This window comes from Helicoverpa zea, chromosome 31 (assembly GCF_022581195.2).
Source record: "Helicoverpa zea isolate HzStark_Cry1AcR chromosome 31, ilHelZeax1.1, whole genome shotgun sequence".
In the NCBI taxonomy this organism is placed as follows: domain Eukaryota; kingdom Metazoa; phylum Arthropoda; class Insecta; order Lepidoptera; family Noctuidae; genus Helicoverpa; species Helicoverpa zea.
The window spans coordinates 15,740,125-15,762,087 of NC_061482.1; the positions used below are offsets into that span (position 1 = coordinate 15,740,125).

A 21,963-nucleotide genomic window follows, 5' to 3' on the forward strand; every position below is an offset into this window, starting at 1 on the left:
CCTTCATGGTATTGAAAGTATTACAGAATTGTGCCAATTTTACAATTCATTATTTGTATTAAGTATTAATAATGTACCTGCAATTGAAATCTTCATCAAACATTCTTCCATGTTGTTTTTATACAATTTCGTTGTCAGATTTGAATTAGAACTGTAAATGATTGTGGTAGAATGGCTGCTAGCCGTGGTCCATTCGTTAGACAGTTCTCATCAAATAAGTTTTCCTCTCAGATGTTGGCTACGAGTGACTTAATTACAGTCAAAATGTGTGAACAAAAGACGCATGCGCTAATTTCTGAGCTGCAAATTAATTTGTTGACAACTGTAGGTACTAGTTACAGAGCAAATGACTAGACATTCCAAATAGGTATTTAGTATTAAGTCACTCTAAATCTAGCCTAAATATAGAACCAGCTAACCGAAATCTGCTGAACCTAGGTAACAATCGGACAACTCTTGAGAATACTAACGTCTTCAGAGTGTTTTATTCTTATAAAACTTTAGTGTTAAGTGTTAAATCAAATTTAGACTTTGGCCATAATGACATATCTTTTGAGGCTCAGTCTCTTCCTAGTCTAGTTCTGAATCTAGTCAATTAGGATAATATATTGTAGCGATCACATATTATTTTTGTGAATATTGTCTCAATAAAATTGTTGATTATGTCCAACTAGTGTGTTATTTTGCCCTAAACCTTTCTAAAATCGCAACCTGGTATTGCTATTGATGAAATGATCGCATAACAAAAAAAAATGGGAAATGGCTGGTAATCAATAAAAATAAGAATTGATTCACACCAATTTATTAAGTAAAGTTTAAATAGATATTAAGTAAAGTTTGATTAGAAACAATTTTGCGCCAATTTTTATACTCACAGTGTTCAATCCTTTAAAAGCCACATTCACGCCTTATCTACGAGAATTTTACTTCCTAATTAAGGTTACCGAGATAAAGTTAATAAATTACCTAATGTTATCTATTTACGTACCGTAAGGCAGAGAAGTAAGGACAACACATCTCCACTCAGCTATATATCTAAGATAATTAAGATAGGTTTGATTTAAACTCCATATAAAATTCCCGTAGCATTTTGCTTTATGAATCAACAGTCAACTCCACACAGGATTCCATATTTATTATTTTATCCATAAATAGTTATTTGTGTTAAAGTGAGCAAAGTTATCGAGTCCCGAGCGTGGAAGAGAAATAATGGGGTCGCGAGCAAACCAAGGACTCTATGTTTGTATCATTAGCGTAGCGAGTGATTTTAAATGAGAATCTTGAACGTGTCGAGGGATTCAAAAACTTTGCTCTGTTTGACACTTTGCTCACTTGTAAGTTGTAACACAAATAAGTAACTATGAAAATCTAAAATGGATCCGATAAAAGTTGTACCCTACCATCCACGAAACCTTATTCCACTACACATATTACGAATTGCGGAGAGTCTAAAGACCCCAACTATTTTATTCGTAAATGTAGATGTAAGGATTGCTTTCGACCAAAGCTATATCTTTTTCTAGCTGCCTGAGTTCTGCTTCTAACTTTGTCTTGCGGAGTATTTTCGGTATTGTATCCGTAAGCATTGGCAGTTGAAGGAAGGCCTTCTGCATTAACGACCAATTGTGCTTCAGATCCTGTGAAAGGATTAAAAAACGTCCTTATTAAATAACATATTAAAGGTTGCTAATATCCATCTGCGGGAAGGAGTTTCCTTGAGACGCCGGCGAAACTACAAAGGGGAGCTAGTTTACTACTACCTACCTACTACATATTCGAATATTTAGCACTTACGTCAAGGAGTTTTTGGCGATCTTCAGCACTGATAAGCTTGCACAAGCTTTCCTTATTGTCCTCAGCGTACTTCATTTTTTCTATAGCTTTCTGGATTCTTCTATTTCTCTTTGTGAGGTAAGCTGGCATCTGACCAAAGTCTGGTCTAAGACAGTATTCGGGAACCTCTCCAGAACCTTTGATCTTCTTTATATGGCCATCCCTAGTATCTACAAGCCTAAAAGAAGAAATGCATGGCTCTTAGATTTAGGAAAACTTAGTGTGAAATGCGTATTGGAGTTACTCACAGCAAATATTTATTAGGTTGGTTGCAATGCTGGCTAAACTACTTTATACATCATAGGTAGGTACATGAAAAATTACCTTGGTTCCACAGGCTTCCCTTTTGTCTTTGTAGCTTTCTTAATATTAATAAGTCTGAAGTTAGTTGTGGGCTTTTCCTGTTTCTTTCCCGGAGGCGGACGTTTTGGTACTGGTGGTAGATTGCCAGACACATAACACTTATGATCAGTTTCTTTAATAGGCTGACCAATTCCTTCACCTTTTTTCAGGAACTGAGTTGGCGGTTTGAGAGGTGTTTCCGCGTAACCAAATGTGCGACGGAGTTGTGGCCTCTTTGCTTCTTTCAATTCCTTTTCTAGTTTTGATTCGTATCTGAGAAAATGTATAGCAAACAACGTTTTTAGCAGGCGTAGTAGCCGGAATAGATGAACGCAACCTATTAGTGGAACATATGTAGTTGGTCAGGTACCTATTATATCGAGCCAACTAGTATTGAGGATGGAATATACCTACCTAGATCCTGACAGCATTTGATTTACCTACCTGGGAGTTTTAGGTGGTTCTGGTGGCGGTTTGTCCAAAATTGTATAAATGACTTCATCGTGATGGATTATTTCAACGACGGACATTGTATCGAAGCAAGCAAAAGCGAATAAGAACAAAAAAGGATAACAAAAAGTTAAAAATATCGTATATCGCTTTACACCGTGTAGGTTGCTATAGAAACATAAATAATATTTATTTCGGAATCAATGAACCTCTATGAACATTTTACCACAGTTTAGATATATTCTCTTCTTTATATTGTGATTTTATCAAGGATACTTTATATGAAATCGTAATATGGCTACTGGATAATACAAATGAGATAAAATTATTATTTAAGGTTTGTACAGGTTCATGGTGTTATTAAATTCTCCCGCCTTTTTACTACGGTATAATTGATTGAGTGTGAAACACTGGAATTCAGCTGCATCCGGTTAGACTGGAACCCTACCCCAACATAGTTGGGAAAACGGTTAGGCAGACAATGATGGATTGAATGTGAAAGATAATATGTATATGAAAAGAAGCAAACATGGAAGAGGAACACATGCTACACACACCAACCCCAAAATGAAATGGACAATGAGAATGGATACGTTGTTGGTTGTAAAGGGGAAGCGGGACCGGATTTTTTACGATTTTCCCCTAATTTTCTTTAAATGTTTACTCTGACAACACTGAGTAGCTGTCATGTTTACCCAGAGCCAGCCAGAGAGCGCTCTACGGCTCTACTATTACGTCCGGTCGATCCGTCAAAACAAATGTCTTGGGCTCGCTCACATAATCGGCGATTATTTTTAGATAATTTTGCGTATTATTTGTACAAATGTGTTAAATAACAGATAGATAATGTTAGTTAAAGGTTTTCGGGGCGCTAGGACGTACAGGGCCCATAAATGTGTAGGTGTAGTATCGCGAGAATTTTCCAGTCGATTAGACGCTTTGGATCATGAAGAACGGTTAGAGGGTTGTCTTTCGGCTTTGCCTCCGAAGGCTAAAGTGGTAATATGTGGGGGCGGGATGATGGGGGCAGCCGTGGCGTACCACCTCGCGCGCCGCGGCTGGGGCGACCAAACCATCGTCGTAGAGAAAGAAAAGTACGTACGTACCCATACCTATACTATATGTAGAGACGTACAGTACGGCTCTTTGTTTCATATTACTTGTGAATTCAACGGAGTTGTACGTATTGTAGAGTACAATACGACATGATAGTTTTGTTTTAGTGAGAAATAGTACAAAATGAACAGTATTTAGGCTTGTTTAGTATGAAATGTTCTGTAATAATGATTGCATATTCAATGGTGGACAGCCATTAGAAACCTTTGTCAACTTGCGATTCGGAATTTAAACAATATTTTTATTGCAGTGCAACTTGCTATTCTGATCTTTTAATTTATAGTTTGTAAAAAAAATTAAGCAACAAATTGGAAAAAGTTCTGTTTGTGATTTAATCATTTTAATTAATAAAATTAAAATAGAAATTATAAATTTTGAATAAAGTAACCATTTTAACTCCACAAAAATTGTTTTTTCATCAATATGTTTGCAGAACAATTGTTATATTTTCAGAGTTGGCATCGGCAGTCGCTGGCATTCCTCAGGACTGGTCGGTGCCTTCAAGCCTACCCTTGCTCAAGTGCGTCTGACTCAGTCTTCTATAAGGCTCCTGCAAGAACTTGAGGCTAAAGGCAGAGCCACTGGCTGGAAGCAATGCGGGTCCCTACTGCTGGCACGTAACCGTGACCGCATGACAGTGTACAGAAGAATGAAGAGTCAATCAGTGTACGTAAAAATGAGATGTTGACACAAGTGTTATTATTCAAGGTGAACTTTACAAGTAGAGCAGCATTTTTCAATATTTTTTTAATTTGCCTTTTGCTACACCACTATGATTTCGCTAAGATTTCACCTGCATCCTGAAAGAACAACTGCCTATCTGACCTGAAGATGTTTTAATGACGGCCATAGCTTCCTTTTATAATAGCAAGATATTCATTTTATATTCCAAATAATAATACAATTGTTCCAATATTACTGTTTTTTTAAACAGATCTTGGGGTATACCATGCGAACTGGTCTCCCCAAAGCGATGTCAGGAGTTGTGGCCTCTTCTGAACGTCGACGACGTGTTGGGCGGTCTCTGGATACCCGGAGATGGGGTAGGAGACCCACACTTACTCAACATGGCGCTGATGAGAGAAAGTGTGCAGAGCGGTAAGGTTTTATGCAATACTAGCTTCCTCTTGCAGTTTTATCTGGTTCTGGTGGGAATTGCTTAAAGCACTTGGATAAAAAAGCAGCCTTCTATCTAAGAGTGCATCTACACGGTGCATGTAGCTGGTGCTAGTTAACATGCGCAAGAGACAATAGCTTGTGGGTGGGTATTGTGCTTTGGTACATGCGCGAGTCACTGGACGCTCACGTTTTTAAAAATGCATGTAACATGCGCATGTGCCTCAAGATGCGTACTGTGTGTAACAATGAAATAATTTTACAAATTGGTCCACTTAGTAAGATTAGTGCATTCAAGTGAGCAAACTCTTCATCTTTATAACATTACCATAAATATAGATTTTTTGTTTAAATCTTGATTATAAACTACATATTTCTGTGACCAGGTGTGGGGGTAATGGAAGATTGCGCCGTTACCGCAGTGCTATCGAAGAACGATCGTGTCTGCGGAGTGGAAACGAATCGCGGTGCCATCGAGTGCGAGTATTTCGTCAACTGCGCTGGATTCTGGGCTAGAAAGGTAAGATAAATGAATCTACTCTAGAATAGGTTTCCACAGGTCTCTTGTGATTACGGCGGATAGAACGATAGGATGCTGTGCTGCAAGTAAAATTGGGATAAAGGGACATTTTGAATTTTTGCTGCCGACTGCAAACTGCCGACCGCAGCTGTGCTACTGGTCCCAGCGGTGCCCAGCAGGACCAAGGCCTGCCGGGACTGCGGGATTGATCGAAAGAGTTACCGCGGCCCTGGTACATAAAAGGTCTACGAAGCAACACGTTGGGTTTTAGTCAGTAAGAGTCTAACACTCCATCACGCTGCCAACCCACAGCGGGAGGAGTCATTTGATGATGTTTACCATCGCTAAAAAAAAAGCTTCGCTACTGGTTTATATGTACATAAAACCGTTTTGGATCGAAATGGCAGCAACACGTGCAGTCAGCAAGAATTCAAAACGTATCTTTAAAAAAACTTCATGAATGAATGTAATATTATCTTGCAGGTATCATATTGCGCTTATCATTTTGTTGTATTGTCTAACAAAAGTTATTTCTCTGTATGCTGACTGAGACTTTTGCGAACGATATCACATGATGACTTCAGAATCATCAGACATCAGAATTCCTCTGCAATTTTGATGTATGTACTCACTTATACTTTTGTACAGTCTACATATAGTGAAGAGGAAAGAGAATTTTGTTTCTTTGTACTCTTAAAGCTCCGAGATTGCTGAACCGAGTTGAAAAAATAAATTTTACTGTCGGAAACTTACATTATTGCGGAGTAACATAGGCTATAATATTTTATACTGTTCTTTGTTAACGGACATCACCTCTTTTTATACCAAAATTCATCTCATTCGGGCAAGTAATTTTAACATAAAAGCGGAACAAAATCTTGTGATTATCACGGATTTGGTATATTTAATTGAACGTCTAGATTTCGATTAAATTAGTCTGCTTAGCGAACTTATGTATCATTTGTGACGAACTACTTGGCATATGCTGGCTACTTGCAACCTATGATCAACTACTTGCCTATAAGAAGATATACATAATAAGTCGTAAATTGGCAGTGTTCCATAATTATACTAATATTACACCAAGGAACACTTTCTAAAGAAAAACTTGTTACAAACAATAAAACCGACTCTTACAATATACCAGAGCCTTCTACTATGTCTGTCCAAATACTATGCTGAAAACCGCATCAAAATCGGTCGCCAAACGTGAGATAATCGCTGACAAACATGCATATGTATATACAGGTCAAACTGACAACTTTCTTTTTTGAAGTCGGTTGTAGAAGACAGCAAAAGCGAAATAACGTAATAGCTTATTATTCTAGTGACAATAAAATATGCATCATTATCGCGAGATTTTTTTTTGTGTTTTGCTACTTATTTTTTACACCTTATTGCAAGCGAGCGATCTTTCCGCCATTTTTTATTATTTCGTCCCAAAACAACCTTCTGCAAATTCATCATCTTCTGAGCATTTTCCCAATTATTTTGGGTTCGGCTTCCAGTCTAACTGGATGCAGCTGAGTACCAGTGTTTTACAAGGAGCAACTGCCTGTCTGACCTCCTCAACCAAGTTACCCAAGCAACCCAATACCCCTTGGTTAGACTGCAAATTATAGATACCAAAAAAGAAATAAACGTAATCTTTCTAGTCGTGGACATATGATACAGTGACCGAGGGCAATATCGATTCATTTTTATATAAGAAAGCTAAAAATAGATAGAAAAATGACTTGTACTTTCTGTTACTATGTCCTGAGCGCATGCGTTTTGACCACGATTGTAGGTAATTAGAATAGCGAATGTGATTTATTTAGTATCTTTGAAACAGCTGCAGCTATTGAAATGTATTTTGTTATGTAAGTAAAAATGCTGGCAGTGATTGATTTTCTTTGAAAGTGCTGCAGCTATTCAATTGTTTTTTTTTTTTTTTAATGTTAATAAAAGTGCTGGCAGCTATTCATGTTACGGTGTTCTATGCAAAAGCTATTTTAAGTTAGAGAAGGTTCATCAGGAAAATGCGTCGAGTGTATCGTAAATGTATGTTCGACGCACTAACGCATCATCGGTTAGGTGTGATTGATTGAATGTTTTATCGTATGTTTGTCTGTTTTGCCGTTATGCGACCGATAATACGCGACGTATGTTCCGTCAGATATGAACCTTCTCTTAGTCGAGTAATTATGTGGGCGTTTTCATGTGCGCTGGCGTTGTCATGAATTCTGGTTAGTGTTCGGAATTTTGGTGATTATTTAACGAATTTTTTAATGTTTTGGAAGAAGTGACAATCTTTAACTTAAAGAGAACTTGTCAAATAAATAATGGAGTACCTTCGTTTACAATACTCCGTTATTATTGTTTAGCACCAGAAATAAACAGTTTTGTCTCAAAAATCGGTATTTTATCCAAATTTTTCTTGTAAGAAAGTTTATTAACGTACGAATTTGGGTGCCTTCATATTGGAAGAGTGCCACGACAGCAGCGGCACTTCAAACTCTATTGGCCGTTCCCTATACTCTATCTATCTATAGTTTTGTTTGCTGACACTTTTTATCTTCTTGACAATGAAAGAGTCAGCAGTAGATTAAAGAAGCTTTAACTTTAATGGAGCTTTGTGCAACTGACGGATAGGAATTGTACGTTACTTGTATTGAGCTTATATTACAATTCTGTCTCAAGTAAACAAATTAGATAGATATATTAGGAACGGCCGTTATTATTTAAAGCTTAGGCTGGAAACAGTGCTCGACCGACGGTCAGCGCTGACCGTTGGTCGACGTAGCTATGTCTGTGCAAGTCTATGAACGCGCACACAGCTACGCTGACGGTACGCGCGTGATTTGGTATGTGATTCGGTCAGGACGTACGGTCACGGGTCACCACTGACCGTCGGCAGAGCACTGTTTCCAGCCTTAAAGATGAAGTATTGTATATTTGTACGCGGTGTCTCGTTCAGGTTTTGGTGTATGTTTTCAGGTTGGACAGTTGGCAAGACCGCAAGTAAAAGTGCCGCTGTTACCCTGCGAGCACTACTACCTTCATACGAAGCCTATTGACAACCTAGATCCGATGACTCCAGGTAATTACTCTTATAAAAATTCATTGAGCGGTGAAGTGGGAATCATCCTGCCCTAGATTTTTTTTAGAAAAATAGAGAACGAGAGCTTAGAAAATTGTTATAAGAAAAGTAACGAGATGTAGAGAGTATACATAGTCCGACTTTGCCGCACTAGGTTCCTGCCTACTTGGCCTTTTGGCAAATCCGCTACTATTTCTATCCATCCTGCATATTTTCATACCAGCCGTTTTCCGGAGGTTTTGCTCGCGACCCTTGGTAACTTCTGCCCGTACCGGCATATAATTTAGCCTATGTTACAAGAGTGTAGCTTTCCAACACTGAAAGGATTTAAAAAATCGGTGCAGTAGTTTCCGAACCTCTAGGGTACAAATAAACAAACATTTTTTTTTTCCTCTTTATTATATTACTATAGACAGATAATCTGCTTTCTACGTATTGTGAATTGTTGGTCTTCGGACTTTATAGCCATAATTTTGAAGGTTTTTATTATGATGACAGTTATCCGCGATCCGGACGGCTACATATACCTGCGTGAGAGAGATGGTTGCATCCTAGCTGGTGGCTTCGAACCTATAGCCAAACCCGTGTACGAAGAAGAAAGTAAGTATTGTTTATTGCTTTTCACATCATTATCAGCCTTTTTATCGTCTTACTGCTTGGCACCGGCCTCCTCTCATACAGCAATGCGGGTCGGTGATTTTAGACTTGTAGTTCAGGTTTCCTCGAGATGTTTTCCTCCACCTTTATTTCAGTCATCGGTGTCCCAGTTAGTATAACTAGAAAGTAATTCAGAGAATAGGCATTGGTACCTGTGTCACCTGGAATCCAACACACACTCATACTTGAGAAGTTGTTGCCCTAGTCACCGCGACTTGGTGTGAATATTAGCTTCCAGCGAGGGACCTACTTCTCGCGACCAGTTAAAAAGTAGCCTATGTATTGTTCTGATAATATATAAGCTTTACAAGCTGTTTCTCGCGGTTTCACCCGCGTCCCGGGGGAACTTCTTTCCGATGACAGTCAAAGTCAAAAGTATCGTAAAAATCAATCCATCATTTTTCTCTTTACACATACATATTTTACATAGAAATTTAATCCCTATATACTCCTATTAATTTGGTCCTCCTTACCCAGTAACATCAATGGCCCAGCGTTGCGTGCCTGAAGACTGGGATCACTTCCACGTACTTCTACAACAGCTGCTGAAACGAGTGCCGAGTCTCTCCCAGGCGGTGCTGCACAAACTCTGCAACGGCCTCGAAGCATTCTCCCCGGATTGCAAGTGGATTGTGGGAGAAGCACCCGAGGTTGGTCACACTTGTTCAGATCTAGGTTACTGCAGCCTGGTAAATTCTTTGCTACGTAGAAATCAAGAACCACTCGTCCGATTTCACATTCTTTCAGCTTCACATAAACCAACTAACAGCCAGTTTCTTCATCAAAAGTTAAAGCCAAAGTAAAAGTCAAAGTAATGACTAAAGTTAAAGTAACGGTTTAATTCAATTTTTCTATGAATTTTGCTGTCACTTTAGCCTTGAAAAAACGAATTTGGCCGTTACTTTAACTTTAGACATTACTTTAACTTTAACTTTTGATGAAATAACTGGCCATTATAAATAGCCTAAACAGTTGGTTTGGTTAGGCGAGCTCTTTCTAGAGTTATGAATATACAACGAAAATTGACATATTTTTTATATATTTAGGGTGCATCTACACGGTGTAAGTAGCTTGCGTGTGTTGAGGCAAATGCGCGGGTTACATGCATTTTAAAAACGTGCGGGTCTAGCGACTCGCTCATGTACCAAAGCAAAATACCCACCCGCGTGCACTTGACACTTGTCACTTGCGCATGTTAACTTGCTCCAGCTACATGTGCCGTGTAGACGCACCCTAAATGAAGAATCACTCGACCAATTTCACATTCTATCTAGCTTCACATAAACCATCTAATAAATAGTCAGAACAAAGCCTAAACATTTGGTTTGGTTAGGTGAGCGCATCTAGAGTTATGACTAATGAAAAGTGACATTAATTGTTATAGATAGATGAAGTATTTTTAAAGTAGCAAGTTTGTAGACTTGATTGTGGTACGTATATTGGTGACAATTTATACAATTAACAACAACATTTTTACAATTTTTTAAGTTTTTAAGGGCGCTTTCATACAACAACCGTATTTTTTGTATTTTTTTGCACATTTTATATCTAGATAAGACTTCGAAATTCTTCATGCATGAATGTTCTTCAAACCTAGAAAATTGTTGCTAGGGACTAAATGCATTTTCATTTTGTCGCGCTACCGCGTTTGAAAAACTTATTTCTTAATAGTTTACTTAAAAATTAGGATATAGTAAGTATATCTTATTAATAGTCGAAAATATGGATGGATTTCCTGAAAGATGATATGAATAAGAAGGAAGTGAGTGTCAGAGGGCAGAATGGAATCGAAAGACATATTGCGCCCCAAGTAAAAGCAGGAGGAAGAAGAAGATCTTATTAATAGTCTAAGAGCCCGCGGACCCCAGACCCATGTTATTTTATAAAAGCTGAAAGTTTGTCAGCGTATTATATTTGACCACCAGGTTTGCCCACCAGGTTAGAACAATAGCCCATTAAAAAGTGTGTACAGTAAAAAGTATAAAAAGATTTTTACAAAGGTATAGCACTTGGGTAATAAGTAGATATTGTTTCCAGCCAGACAGTTGATGGTTCCAACCTTGCCAGACAATAGTAAATGACTTATGCTAATGAACTTTCATTGAACATCCTTGGCAGTCGTTACGGGTAGTCAGAAGCCAGTAAGTCTGACACCAGTCTAACCAAGGGGTATCGGGTTGCCCGGGTAACTGGGTTGAGGAGGTCAGATAGGCAGTCGCTTCTTGTAAAGCACTGGTACTCAGCTGAATCCGGTTAGACTGGAAGCTGACCCCGACATGATTGGGAAAAGGCTCGGAGGATGATGCTAATGAACTTTCAGCTTTTGCAAAAGAACGCGGATCTAGGATCCGCGGCATCTTGTTCTATAAAGAAGCAGCAAGAAGAAGCAAGAATAACATGAAGATGACGACGTCAGGGTTTCTCTCTTCAATTCGTTCGATCCCACGAATGCTAGCGTACAGAGCTAAATTCGTGAAATCGGACGTTTTGAGGGCGGACCGAATCGCAGCTGCGAAGAAACTCGAAGAATAATTATGAAGAATTTAATTTTGTGATTGTTTAATTACTTCTGTACTTGTAATTAACATATTTATTTTGTGTATTTACAGAATGTAATATGTTTTTACGGTGTGTGTACGTACTATCAATATAAGACCTACCTTTGACTGCAATTTATGAGTTTAAAAAAATATAAAAAAGTTCGGTCATCACCATGAAAATTATATTGCACGTAAACGCCTCTGAGAAATAAGTTTATGTTGGGTAGATAATACAATAAAATAAAGTATCTGATAGTATGTATACTCTTTAAAGATATTTCTACATATAATGATAGTACAAGTATGACTCTTTAATGATACAGTATAGGCATTCAAACGAGACCATAAACATTTAACTGTAAATATTGTATCTTTGGCAATCGTTGAATTTGTTAGCGCAAGGGGGTGATTCCATTTTTTTGCTCGCGAGTGTAATCCACTGGTTTATAATTGTCCTTATTATAGGGAAGCATAGTCAAATATGCTTGTGTTCTCTCTTTGCCTTTTTCGAGATTTAAAAAAGGAGGTTCTAAGTTTGACCAGTGTGAGTTTAGAAAAGGTTTTTGACATGTTATTGAAGTCGGTTTTTTTTTTAAGTTAAGATATTACCTATGGTTTAAATGACATTCTTTTACTATTTCCAGATGTTCAACTACCACGTGGCGGCTGGTATGAAGACTGTAGGCATATCGGCCGCCGGCGGGGTGGCTGAAGCGACGGCCGATGAGATTGTCGACGGCTACTCTAAATACGACATGTATGAACTCGGCCTTAACCGGTTTCTGGGGCTACATAACAATAAGAGGTTCTTGAGAGATCGGGTTAAAGAGGTGCCTGGTTAGTACTGTTTTTTTCTCCTTTTATAATACAGCTGTTTATTTATTTCAGCTGTTTACTTTTTTTTATTCTCATTGGTTTAATCACAATAATAAAAAAAACAAGCAAAGTTCAAAGTTTGAAATACATAGCTTTTACATTATGTTGACAGTAAGTCTGACAACTAGTCCTACCAAGGGGTGTTGAGTTGCCCGGGTAACTGGGTTGAGGAGGTCAGATAGGCAGTCGCTTCTTGTAAAACACGGGTACTCAGCTGCATCTTGTTAGACAGATAGCCGACGCCAACATATTTAGGAAAAGGCTCGGAAGATGATAATGAATTAATAAATATAACCGTTTCATAATTCTAGGTGTCCACTACGGTCTTCCGTATCCGTTTCAAGAGTTCGAAACGGGTCGTAACCTCCGACTGTCACCTATTTACCCGACTTTGCGCGACAATGGTGCCGTGTTCGGACAAGTCATGGGCTATGAAAGACCTACGTGGTTCGAAACTGTTGGTAAGGAGTCTTTTTATCATATGCTAAGAAGTCGTGCCCCGTGGTAACTACTGTCCGTACTCGGATGAAATATAGTCTCTCTACGCGGGAACAGAGTAGCTTTCCAACAGTGTAAGAATTTTTATATAGGCTTAGCATTTTTTGAGTTTGTCCATTACAAACAAGCAAACAAATCTTTCTTCTTTATGTATTAGCATAGACTAGCCGTTTTACCGCGGTTTTACTCGCGTCCCGTGAAAACTACTGGCCGTATCGGAATAAAATATAGCCTATGGCACTCAGAAACATTGTAGCTATCTATCAGTGAAAGAAGTTTGGAAATCCGATCAGCGGTTCCAAAAATTACCCTACACACAAACTTACAAATCATAGATTTTTAATATTATTTAACTTTATAATTTTTCAGATCCAAAAGAGGCGTCGGACAAGCCCCGCCCATTTAAGGTGGCGTACACGAAGACGTTTAACAAGCCACATTGGTTCGACACGGTGCAGAGAGAGTATTGGGCGTGTAGGGAACGAGTGGGACTTGCAGATTACTCCTCGTTTACTAAGATTGATATACAGGTGTGTAATAAATTCTTGTAACCTTTTTAATACCTTAAAAAAATAATTTTTAAATACAACAGTGTACATTAAAAACTCGATCGGTAGTAGAAGAAATAGCACATGGAGAACAGAACGACTATCGGAAATGTCATAACGCAAAATCTCCTAAAAAACTAGCGCGCCAAAATGCGGGTGTTTGGGGGACGACTGACGAAACCCGTCCATTATTTTCAAAATAAACTCATCAATCAATCAAGACCTCATCTTAACATATAGGTTTTGACTTGACAAGGAACCCGAACGCCTCGTTAGTTCTAGTAACTGACCTACTATATGTTGCTTGACCTACAAGAAGGCGCCTGGCCTACCTTATGGCATCTCCGCTAGCTTTTCTTCCTCCTTGTACCAATCATTTCAAAATCTAACTGGAATTCGTTTTGTATCCCATTTTTTTAAAGTTCTAATGCTATCATGTAATATTAATTAGAAAGATTTTGTTTCCTGAACAATAATTATTGTCCCCTTTCTAATATGTATTTTATACAACAGTGAACATTTAAAAAAAAAAAAAAAAACATTTAAAATCTCTTTTTCTCCAGTCCCAAGGTCGCGAAGTAGTGGACCTACTCCAGTACCTATGCTCCAACGATGTGGATGTGCCAGTCGGCAGTATCATACATACGGGCATGCAGAACGAACGTGGCGGCTATGAAAACGATTGCAGTCTCGCCAGGGTCTCTGAAAATCTGTGAGTATGTTGGCCCTTTACTTTGGTACTTAATATACTATTGTTGTAAAGAGAGATTTATTTATTATAGTTCGGCCATTCAGAGAATGCGTTCCTGACACGTCGCGATTGAACTGACGACGTAACTTTGCAATGGCGTTGCAGTTACGATAAAAATATTTTTGCTGGTTGTTTACCGTTTTAACAATTGAGGAGCATTAAAACAACATTATTATATCAATAATCAATGAATGTTATAATTTTGTGCCAAACTGAGTGTCAAATAACTTGGTAAACAATATTTTTCTAAATCTATACTGCGCTATTACAAGGTTATGTCAGCGGTTTATATTTTGTAGTGCTGTGCTAAAAATAACAGGCAAGTATCGTAATCTGTTCTTATACAGTTATAATATAAAATAATACGTTTTGATTTTCTTTTTAAGAATTGGAAAATAATGGACTATAAGACTTAATTATAACTTTTATGAAATATAAAAATAAAACTATGACCAAACCGCATTTTTATACTTAGATTAAAAATGGTAACCCCAAATGGCGTTATGGGCCGCCATTTTGTGACGCTAAAACAGTCGTCCGTTGTCGTTTCGTGCGCATAGACCACGTTTTTCAAGTGTTTTCGATCTGTTTTTATTTGATTACCCGGCTTTTGTTAGACCGAGATATCAGGATTGATTCTGTTATTGATAATAATATAATTATACATGTAGGCGAAGATGATGATGAAGACACCACCTCCTCAAGCAAATCGGAGTCTGATTAATATTCTGTTCGCACATTCAATTCAATGTACTTGTAACAAAGAATAAATAAAACAATTTTATTATATGAATATTACCTTTTTTTGGTTTCCACTTAAATAACTAAAATATAAAACAAATGATTCCGCCAATTTAAAACGAAAATAATCTTAAAATAATGCGGCGGTTCATTTTGAAGGAACGGTAACGAACTCAGTGTTATGTTGTGCCCATCACTAGTCGTGACTAACTGATAGGTGTCAGGAACGCATTCTCTGAACGGCCGAAGTATACTAGATTCTGCCAGCAGTTTTACCCACATCCCCTGGGAACCGCTGCACGAACCCGGACAGAAAGTAAAATAAAATTAGCCTATAGCCTTCCCCGATAAATGGGCTATCTAACACTGAAATAATGTTTAAAATCGGACCAGTATTTCCTGAGATTAGCACGTTCAAACAAACAAACTTTATAATATTAGTATAGATATGAGTATGATCTATGACAGCTCCAAAGTTTACAATATGTAGATAAGAAACAAAGTAGCTTATAAGATTAGCGCGTTCAATTTGCAAACAAACAAACTCCTCAGCTTTATAATATTAGTATAAAAGATGTATCTTTTTTGGAATTCAACCTTTTAAAATATCTTAACCTTCAAAAATGAACCTTAAAAATTCTATTCCAGCTACATGATGATAGCACCAACAATACAGCAGACCCGTTGCAAAGCCTGGCTAAAACGTCATCTTCCTGCAAATGGTTCAGTGACTCTCTCTGACGTCACATCCATGTATACAGCAATTTGTATCATGGGACCTTTTACAAGAAACCTGCTTTCTGAACTGACGGACACTGATCTTTCGCCGTCAAAGTTTCCTTTCTTTACCTTTAAAGAAATCGATGTGGCGTTGGCAAATGGCGTGAGAGCGATGAATTTGACGCATACGGGAGAGTTGGGATATGTGCTGTATATTCCTAATGAGGTATGTTGTTTTTTATGTGCTATTTTAGTAGGTAGTTAAGTGATGGTGATAGGACTTTTTACACAAATATAATACATCATGATCTGTCTATCCTTTTCCCAATTATGTTGTGTTCGGCTTCTGGTTTAACCGGATACAGCTTAGTACTAGTGTTTTACAAGGAGCGATTGCCTGTCTGACCTCCTCAACCCAGTTACCCGGGCAACCCAATACGCTTAGCTTAAGAGCTTATCACACTTGACATTTAGGAAAGTAGGTTTCATTAAATCATTTAGAAACCTAATTAGGCTACTGAATTTAGTCAAGTGCAATAAATAAGCCCTTTAGATTGGTGTCAGACTTACTGGCTTCTAACTACCTGTAACGAGTGCCAAAGATGTTCAATGAGAGCCGTCTATGATGTTATATGATAAATTAATTTATATTTGATCTTACTATCTACTCATTTCCAGTTCGCCCTCCACGTGTACAACCGTCTGATGACGATAGGCGAGAAGTACGGCATATCTCATGTCGGCTACTATGCTTCGAGGGCACTTCGGGTGGAAAAGTTCTTCGCGTTCTGGGGTCAGGACCTCGACACCATGACTACGCCGCTGGAGTGTGGCCGTACTTGGCGGGTCAAGTTCGATGTAAGTATACACAGCAGACCTTTGAAATTATCATCTCCCGAGCATTTTTCCCAATTATGTTGGGCTCGGCTTCCTGTCTAACCGGATTCAGCTGAGTACCAGTGCTTTACAAGGAGCGACTGCCCTATCTGACCCCCTCAGCCCAGTTACCCGGGCAACCCAACACCCTTTAGTTAGACTGGTGTCAGACTTCTGACTATACGTAACGACTGCCAAGGATGTTCAATGAAATATAGGCATGATGTGAAACTAGTCACAGTTTGCCACAGTTTACCTTAGTCACAGTTTGCTCTTCTTTCCTTTTCAATAAGGCAAAGAGACTACACGTTAGGATCTGCAAGGCAGACAAAACTGCATGTCACAGTCAAATGCGTTTGTTGAAATAAGACAATGAACACCACCACCAAATCGTTCTCTTTCGAAAGAAGGAATGATGATGAACAAACTTCCCAGCAACACAGCTGTCTATTTCAATTAAATCATCCTACATTGTCCCACTGCTAGGGAAAGGTAAAATCTTTTATCTATTTCTATTGGAAGCGTGGTTTTGTAAATTCTTCTTTAATGTAATCTTTGGAAATTTTAAACGTACCTGTTATTTAACTGCTTGTATGTAGCTAGTTATAAAACAATAGAAAATCAATTGTGTTTCACGTATATCTGCGCTCCAGCATACAAATTAAGGATCCATTTTTATTTCCCTTCATCTAAATACAAAACTAGCTCATTAACAACAATAATTCTCAATTTCCAGAAAGACATAAAGTTCATCGGTCGCGACGCCCTTCTCCGACAGCGGGAGGAAGGTATTCGCAGGCAATACGTGCAACTCTTGCTGACCGACCATGACCATGAGCTGGACATGTGGTCTTGGGGCGGAGAACCGATATATAGAGACGGGAATTACTGTGGACAAACTACCACTACTAGTTATGGGTTTACGTTTAAAAAACAGGTGAGGTTTTAAGGTTTTTAACTGAAATTAAACATCTGAATCTTTTCTCTGCATCTGGATAAAATGTATGTTACTTGGGGATACCAGCAAAAACATATAGGAAGTGGTGAAGGGGGTGTTTCTGCTTCGATATGCTCTGGAGAGGAGAAATGACGCACGACGACTGTGGTTTTACTTGTTTAGTTTAATCGTTGTATAAAAACTTATTTACAAAGTTTATAACACAAATGTGGAATGTAAATGAAAATGAACGTGAGATCTTTCTGTCGTTGGTGGTCTGTACTGTAGTGTCTGTGTCTGTGTCTGTGTTGCGCGCGCGTGCGTTCCCGTCGAGCGCACGGCGAAATGGACGAGGCGAGCGCCGGAGCGCGGCGCGATGGCGTTGGTCGCCCCTCTCCGCCGCGCGCATGCGCTCCCCCGCTCGGTGCTGATGCTGTGATGTTGGCCGCCCCGGACCCGCTGTCACGTCGAAGCCGGAACAGTGGGCGTTTTGGAGGCTATCTTTTTCGATTTTGATTTGATTTTGATAATGTAGCTTTCCGACCGTAAAAGCGTTTTATAAATCGGATATGTAGTTTCGGAGCCTTTAAGGTACTGTAGCGTAGTTAGAAACTTTTTCATTTGTAAGGTTTTATTCATTATTTTGATACTGTCCGGACAATCATTTAAATGTGTTCTATGAGAAATAGTAGATTAGAATTTTTATATTGAAGTATGTCACTTCACCTCTCGAGCCCAAACGATAAACGTCGTGATATTGAATCATTTTTTTCATTTTGAGCAAAATAATTGCCTCCCGGTCCTACAGTACATAGTGGATCTTAGGCTATACTTTACTCAGGTTCCCGCACCTAGATCTACTTCTACTTCTAAGATCTACTTTGTATCTTAAAACTACTAAGCTTTGTCTGCAAATGGATCTTCTTCCCGTATTTGGATAAGATATAGCCAATGTTGCCAGCAATTGTGTAGTTTCAAACAGTGAAAGAGGTTTTGACCTCGGTTGAGTAGTTTTGAAGTTTGGTAAAAGTATGCTACTTTTTATCCAGGTACAAGAAATAAAGCCCTTTACAAAAGCTAGTAGAGAAACCACGTTCACTAATTAATTTAAAAATATTTCAGGTATGCCTCGGCTTCGTAGAGAATCTAGATAAGAATGGAGTCCCGCAACGTATCACGAACGACTACGTGCTCAGCGGACATTACGAAATAGATATCGGCGGTATCAGGTAATATTATACACACTTTACTATATAAATTAATTGTATTTTAATTATATTACATTGCTTTCTTATCATCATCTGCCCTGCCTTTACCAACTATGTTGGGGTCGGCTTCCAGTCTAACCGGATGCAGCTGAGTATCAGTATTTTACAAGGAACAACTGCCTATCTGATCTCCTCAACTCAGTTACCCGGGCAAGCAAATATACTTGTCAGACTTACTGGTTTCTGACTACCCGTAACGACTGCCAAAGATGTTCAATGACAGCCGGGACCTACAGTCTAGCGTACCCTTCGAAACACACTATCAATTTTTAAAATATGCTATATTTTTCAGATACGCTGCCAAACTGAATTTGCACTCTCCGAACTTGCCGACAAAATACCCGGATAAGGAACGCGACGTATACCAAGCGACGAGAAAGCTGCACGAACCACAACAGTTCTTAGGACGTCACTATCAACCGTAAATGTAAGATTTTCAGGACCCCAGGCACTGTTTCCAAATCTTAGGCAAACTGACTTTTCATATGGTTAATTTAATATTTATGACAAAACAATTTGGTATTTTTTAAATGTCAAAGTGTGATAGGAGACGAGTTGTAAACGGCAACTTTAAATTGGTTTTGTCGCAGCCCAAAGTACTGATACTCTTCTAAGTTGTGTTTATTTATGAGAAAAAGATGTTTTAAGCCTCGTGGGTACAATATCTAAACAATAGGACGCTTTACACAAAAATACCGAAACTCTTAATATTGCCATCAATCATCAGCATATGCCAAGTACGCATAGTTTTTCAAAACGTTTTGATGTAACAGAAAGGTACATCAATCATTAATTGAAACTGCATTATCAATTTTCTGAAAATCACGTCAACGTTTTCACTGGTCTTATATGGGCCGATTACGCGATTTTTCTTTGTAGTAAATAGGGCACCAGGCTCACTCAAAAAATAAACCTAGAGTATTATAGTAGTTCTGTTATTAAATTATATAGTTATTAGATTGGCATATTATGCGCAAGAGTTTTATGAAAATAAAACACACTGCAAACTTTTAGTCGGCCGGTTGTATGTACTGTAAAGTTTCATTGGAATCAAGATTTTCACTGAAAAAAAAAAACAACCATCGGTTCTACTGTCGGCTGACTGTTTCGTCTGCAGTATGCGGCTACTATTAATAATGATTTTTGATATGTTCAGAAAAAATACTTCATAATCTTCCAAAAATTGCTGCTTCCATTATTGTCTAAAATATTTGTCATTATTGTTTAAGAAGTCATTTTCATTAAAAATACCAAAATAAGTAAAAAACCGCTCAAAGTACGTAAATCACTGTAGATAAAGTCCAGTTATTATGATATTTATTCTAAGAATAGAAAATACTTTTCGCTGTCAGGGGCAGAGGTATTAGGCTGCCTGGGTACCTAACTGGGTCGAGGAGGTCAGATAGACATTCGCTCCTCGTAAAACACTGGGACTCAGCTGCACCCGGTTAGACTGGAAACCGACCCCAACTTAGTTGGGAAAAGGCTAGGCAGATAATTTATAAGATGTAAAATAATAAGTGATTGATATGCCATACTAAACTCGTATAAAATATACAATTTTAAAACTAGAAAGACCAAGGCAAGTTTTTTTTATATATAGAGTTAGCTTAACAATTGCAAATTAGGAAACGTCATAAAATATGAAAAGAAACAAAAATATAGTTTGTGCAATATTAAACAATGAAATTGCTTTGCCGCCAATTTGACTACCTTGGTCTTTCTAGTGTTACATTAGTCATAAAAAGTCTTTCTCAAAGAAAATGAAGGATAAATAAAGATAATAAGCATTACGAGATTATTAGACTAAATAAATAATTAACAAGTTAGACAGGCTTCTATTAGGGTCAATTCCCACTGAAAGAGCAGCGGCCGGCAGCGGCCGTAAGAGCACGGACAATGTAAGAGCGCGGCGCGGCCCGCCGCGCTCGCGCTCAATCACTTGCATACGGCCGCTGCCGGCCGCTGCTCTTTCAGTGGGAATTGACCCTTAAAGTCTTAATAAAGTTATTAGAAATGGAGCGGGCCAAAATTTGCCTTTATTTGTGGAATAATATGTTATGAACTCGGTTTGAGAAACCACGTTATAAAATTAACTATTGGTCGTACTAAAATTACGTACAATTTTATTGGAGATTTGCAAATTGAAAAGTTAAAAATATGCCAAAATAAGTTTAGAAGTGGATTTATTCTTTTGTATTTCTATTTATTTTTCTTTTTATAAAGTTATGGTATTTGTATATTCAAGACTTCTCTATAAGCTGTCTTGCGAAATAAAATTTGTTTTTGAGATTATTATGTTAAGATTTTGTATAAAAGTCACCTGCAGTTGCAGTTTGAACATTTTATCGTAAGCAAATTGTATTAGATAAATGTAAAATCAAGCATGTACATAGATACAGCCAAATTATTTAAATTTGTAAACAGTAAAGTAATACATATATGTAGAACTAGGTATTTAATATTGAAAGGCTTATCTGGTTCTGTCTTTGGCAGCCTGACATAAGCTTATAAAGGTACGTTCTGAACGCTAGCTGCCGATCGCATTTGCCGCTTCGATCCAAAACGTTTGCATGTAAATACATACAACCCAGTAGTGCAGCTGCGGCTGATTTCATGCAGACGCGGAATGTGCAGTCGGCAGTTGGCACTCAAAACGTATCGTTAACGTATCGAAGTAGTTAAGAAGACTTGGATGTTACTCTCCATTGTAAATTAGCCATGTTGCCAGATCATCTTGGACTCACTTTAAACCTAATTTTTTATAAGATCAATACACGCTGATGAACTTCAGTATAAATACAGTGATTAGATTTCAAACCATAGAATTAAAATGTGTCCAATATTTTAATTATCTATTAACGGCTGCACCCAATAATCTTTCTATATAATTTTCACATTAGCCCCAAATGTGCAATGCTTTTCTATCTCTAGTAACTAGAACAATAGATAGATAGAATATTGGGAATCACCATGACTAGATCTGGCAACTGTAAATGCACCTAATATTACATTTTACTGTACATACACCGTAAGCTATATAGCACCACGGAGAACAAAATGACTAGCGGAGATGTCATAACGGAAAATCT

At 38.1% G+C, this 21,963-nt stretch overlaps 2 protein-coding genes across 4 annotated transcripts; one reads left to right on the plus strand and one right to left on the minus strand.

Moving 5' to 3' along the window:
- Positions 1–786: 786 nt before the first annotated feature.
- LOC124645066 (enkurin) lies at positions 787–3,174 on the minus strand. The gene is made up of 4 exons (XM_047184805.1): positions 2,620–3,174; positions 2,158–2,448; positions 1,795–2,011; positions 787–1,637 (listed from the first exon to the last, which is right to left on the minus strand). The coding sequence occupies exons 1-4, from the start codon at positions 2,703–2,705 to the stop codon at positions 1,467–1,469; spliced, it is 765 nt and encodes a 254-aa protein (XP_047040761.1). The 5' UTR covers positions 2,706–3,174; the 3' UTR covers positions 787–1,466.
- Positions 3,175–3,345: 171 nt separating this feature from the next.
- Positions 3,346–20,759, plus strand: LOC124645227 (pyruvate dehydrogenase phosphatase regulatory subunit, mitochondrial). 3 transcript variants are annotated; one of them, XM_047185016.1, is made up of 17 exons: positions 3,346–3,719; positions 4,195–4,407; positions 4,676–4,839; positions 5,244–5,377; positions 8,357–8,459; positions 8,958–9,059; positions 9,594–9,766; positions 12,301–12,493; positions 12,844–12,993; positions 13,400–13,560; positions 14,142–14,290; positions 15,719–16,016; positions 16,469–16,648; positions 17,403–17,603; positions 18,726–18,832; positions 19,164–19,298; positions 20,224–20,759. In XM_047185016.1, the coding sequence occupies exons 1-16, from the start codon at positions 3,472–3,474 to the stop codon at positions 19,294–19,296; spliced, it is 2,709 nt and encodes a 902-aa protein (XP_047040972.1). In that variant the 5' UTR covers positions 3,346–3,471; the 3' UTR covers positions 19,297–19,298; positions 20,224–20,759. The 3 variants fall into 3 exon arrangements, with proteins under 3 accessions (XP_047040972.1, XP_047040971.1, XP_047040973.1); XM_047185015.1 differs by lacking the exon at positions 20,224–20,759 and having other exon boundaries at positions 19,164–19,935; XM_047185017.1 differs by lacking the exons at positions 3,346–3,719; positions 20,224–20,759 and adding an exon at positions 3,829–3,888 and having other exon boundaries at positions 19,164–19,935.
- Positions 20,760–21,963: the final 1,204 nt, after the last annotated feature.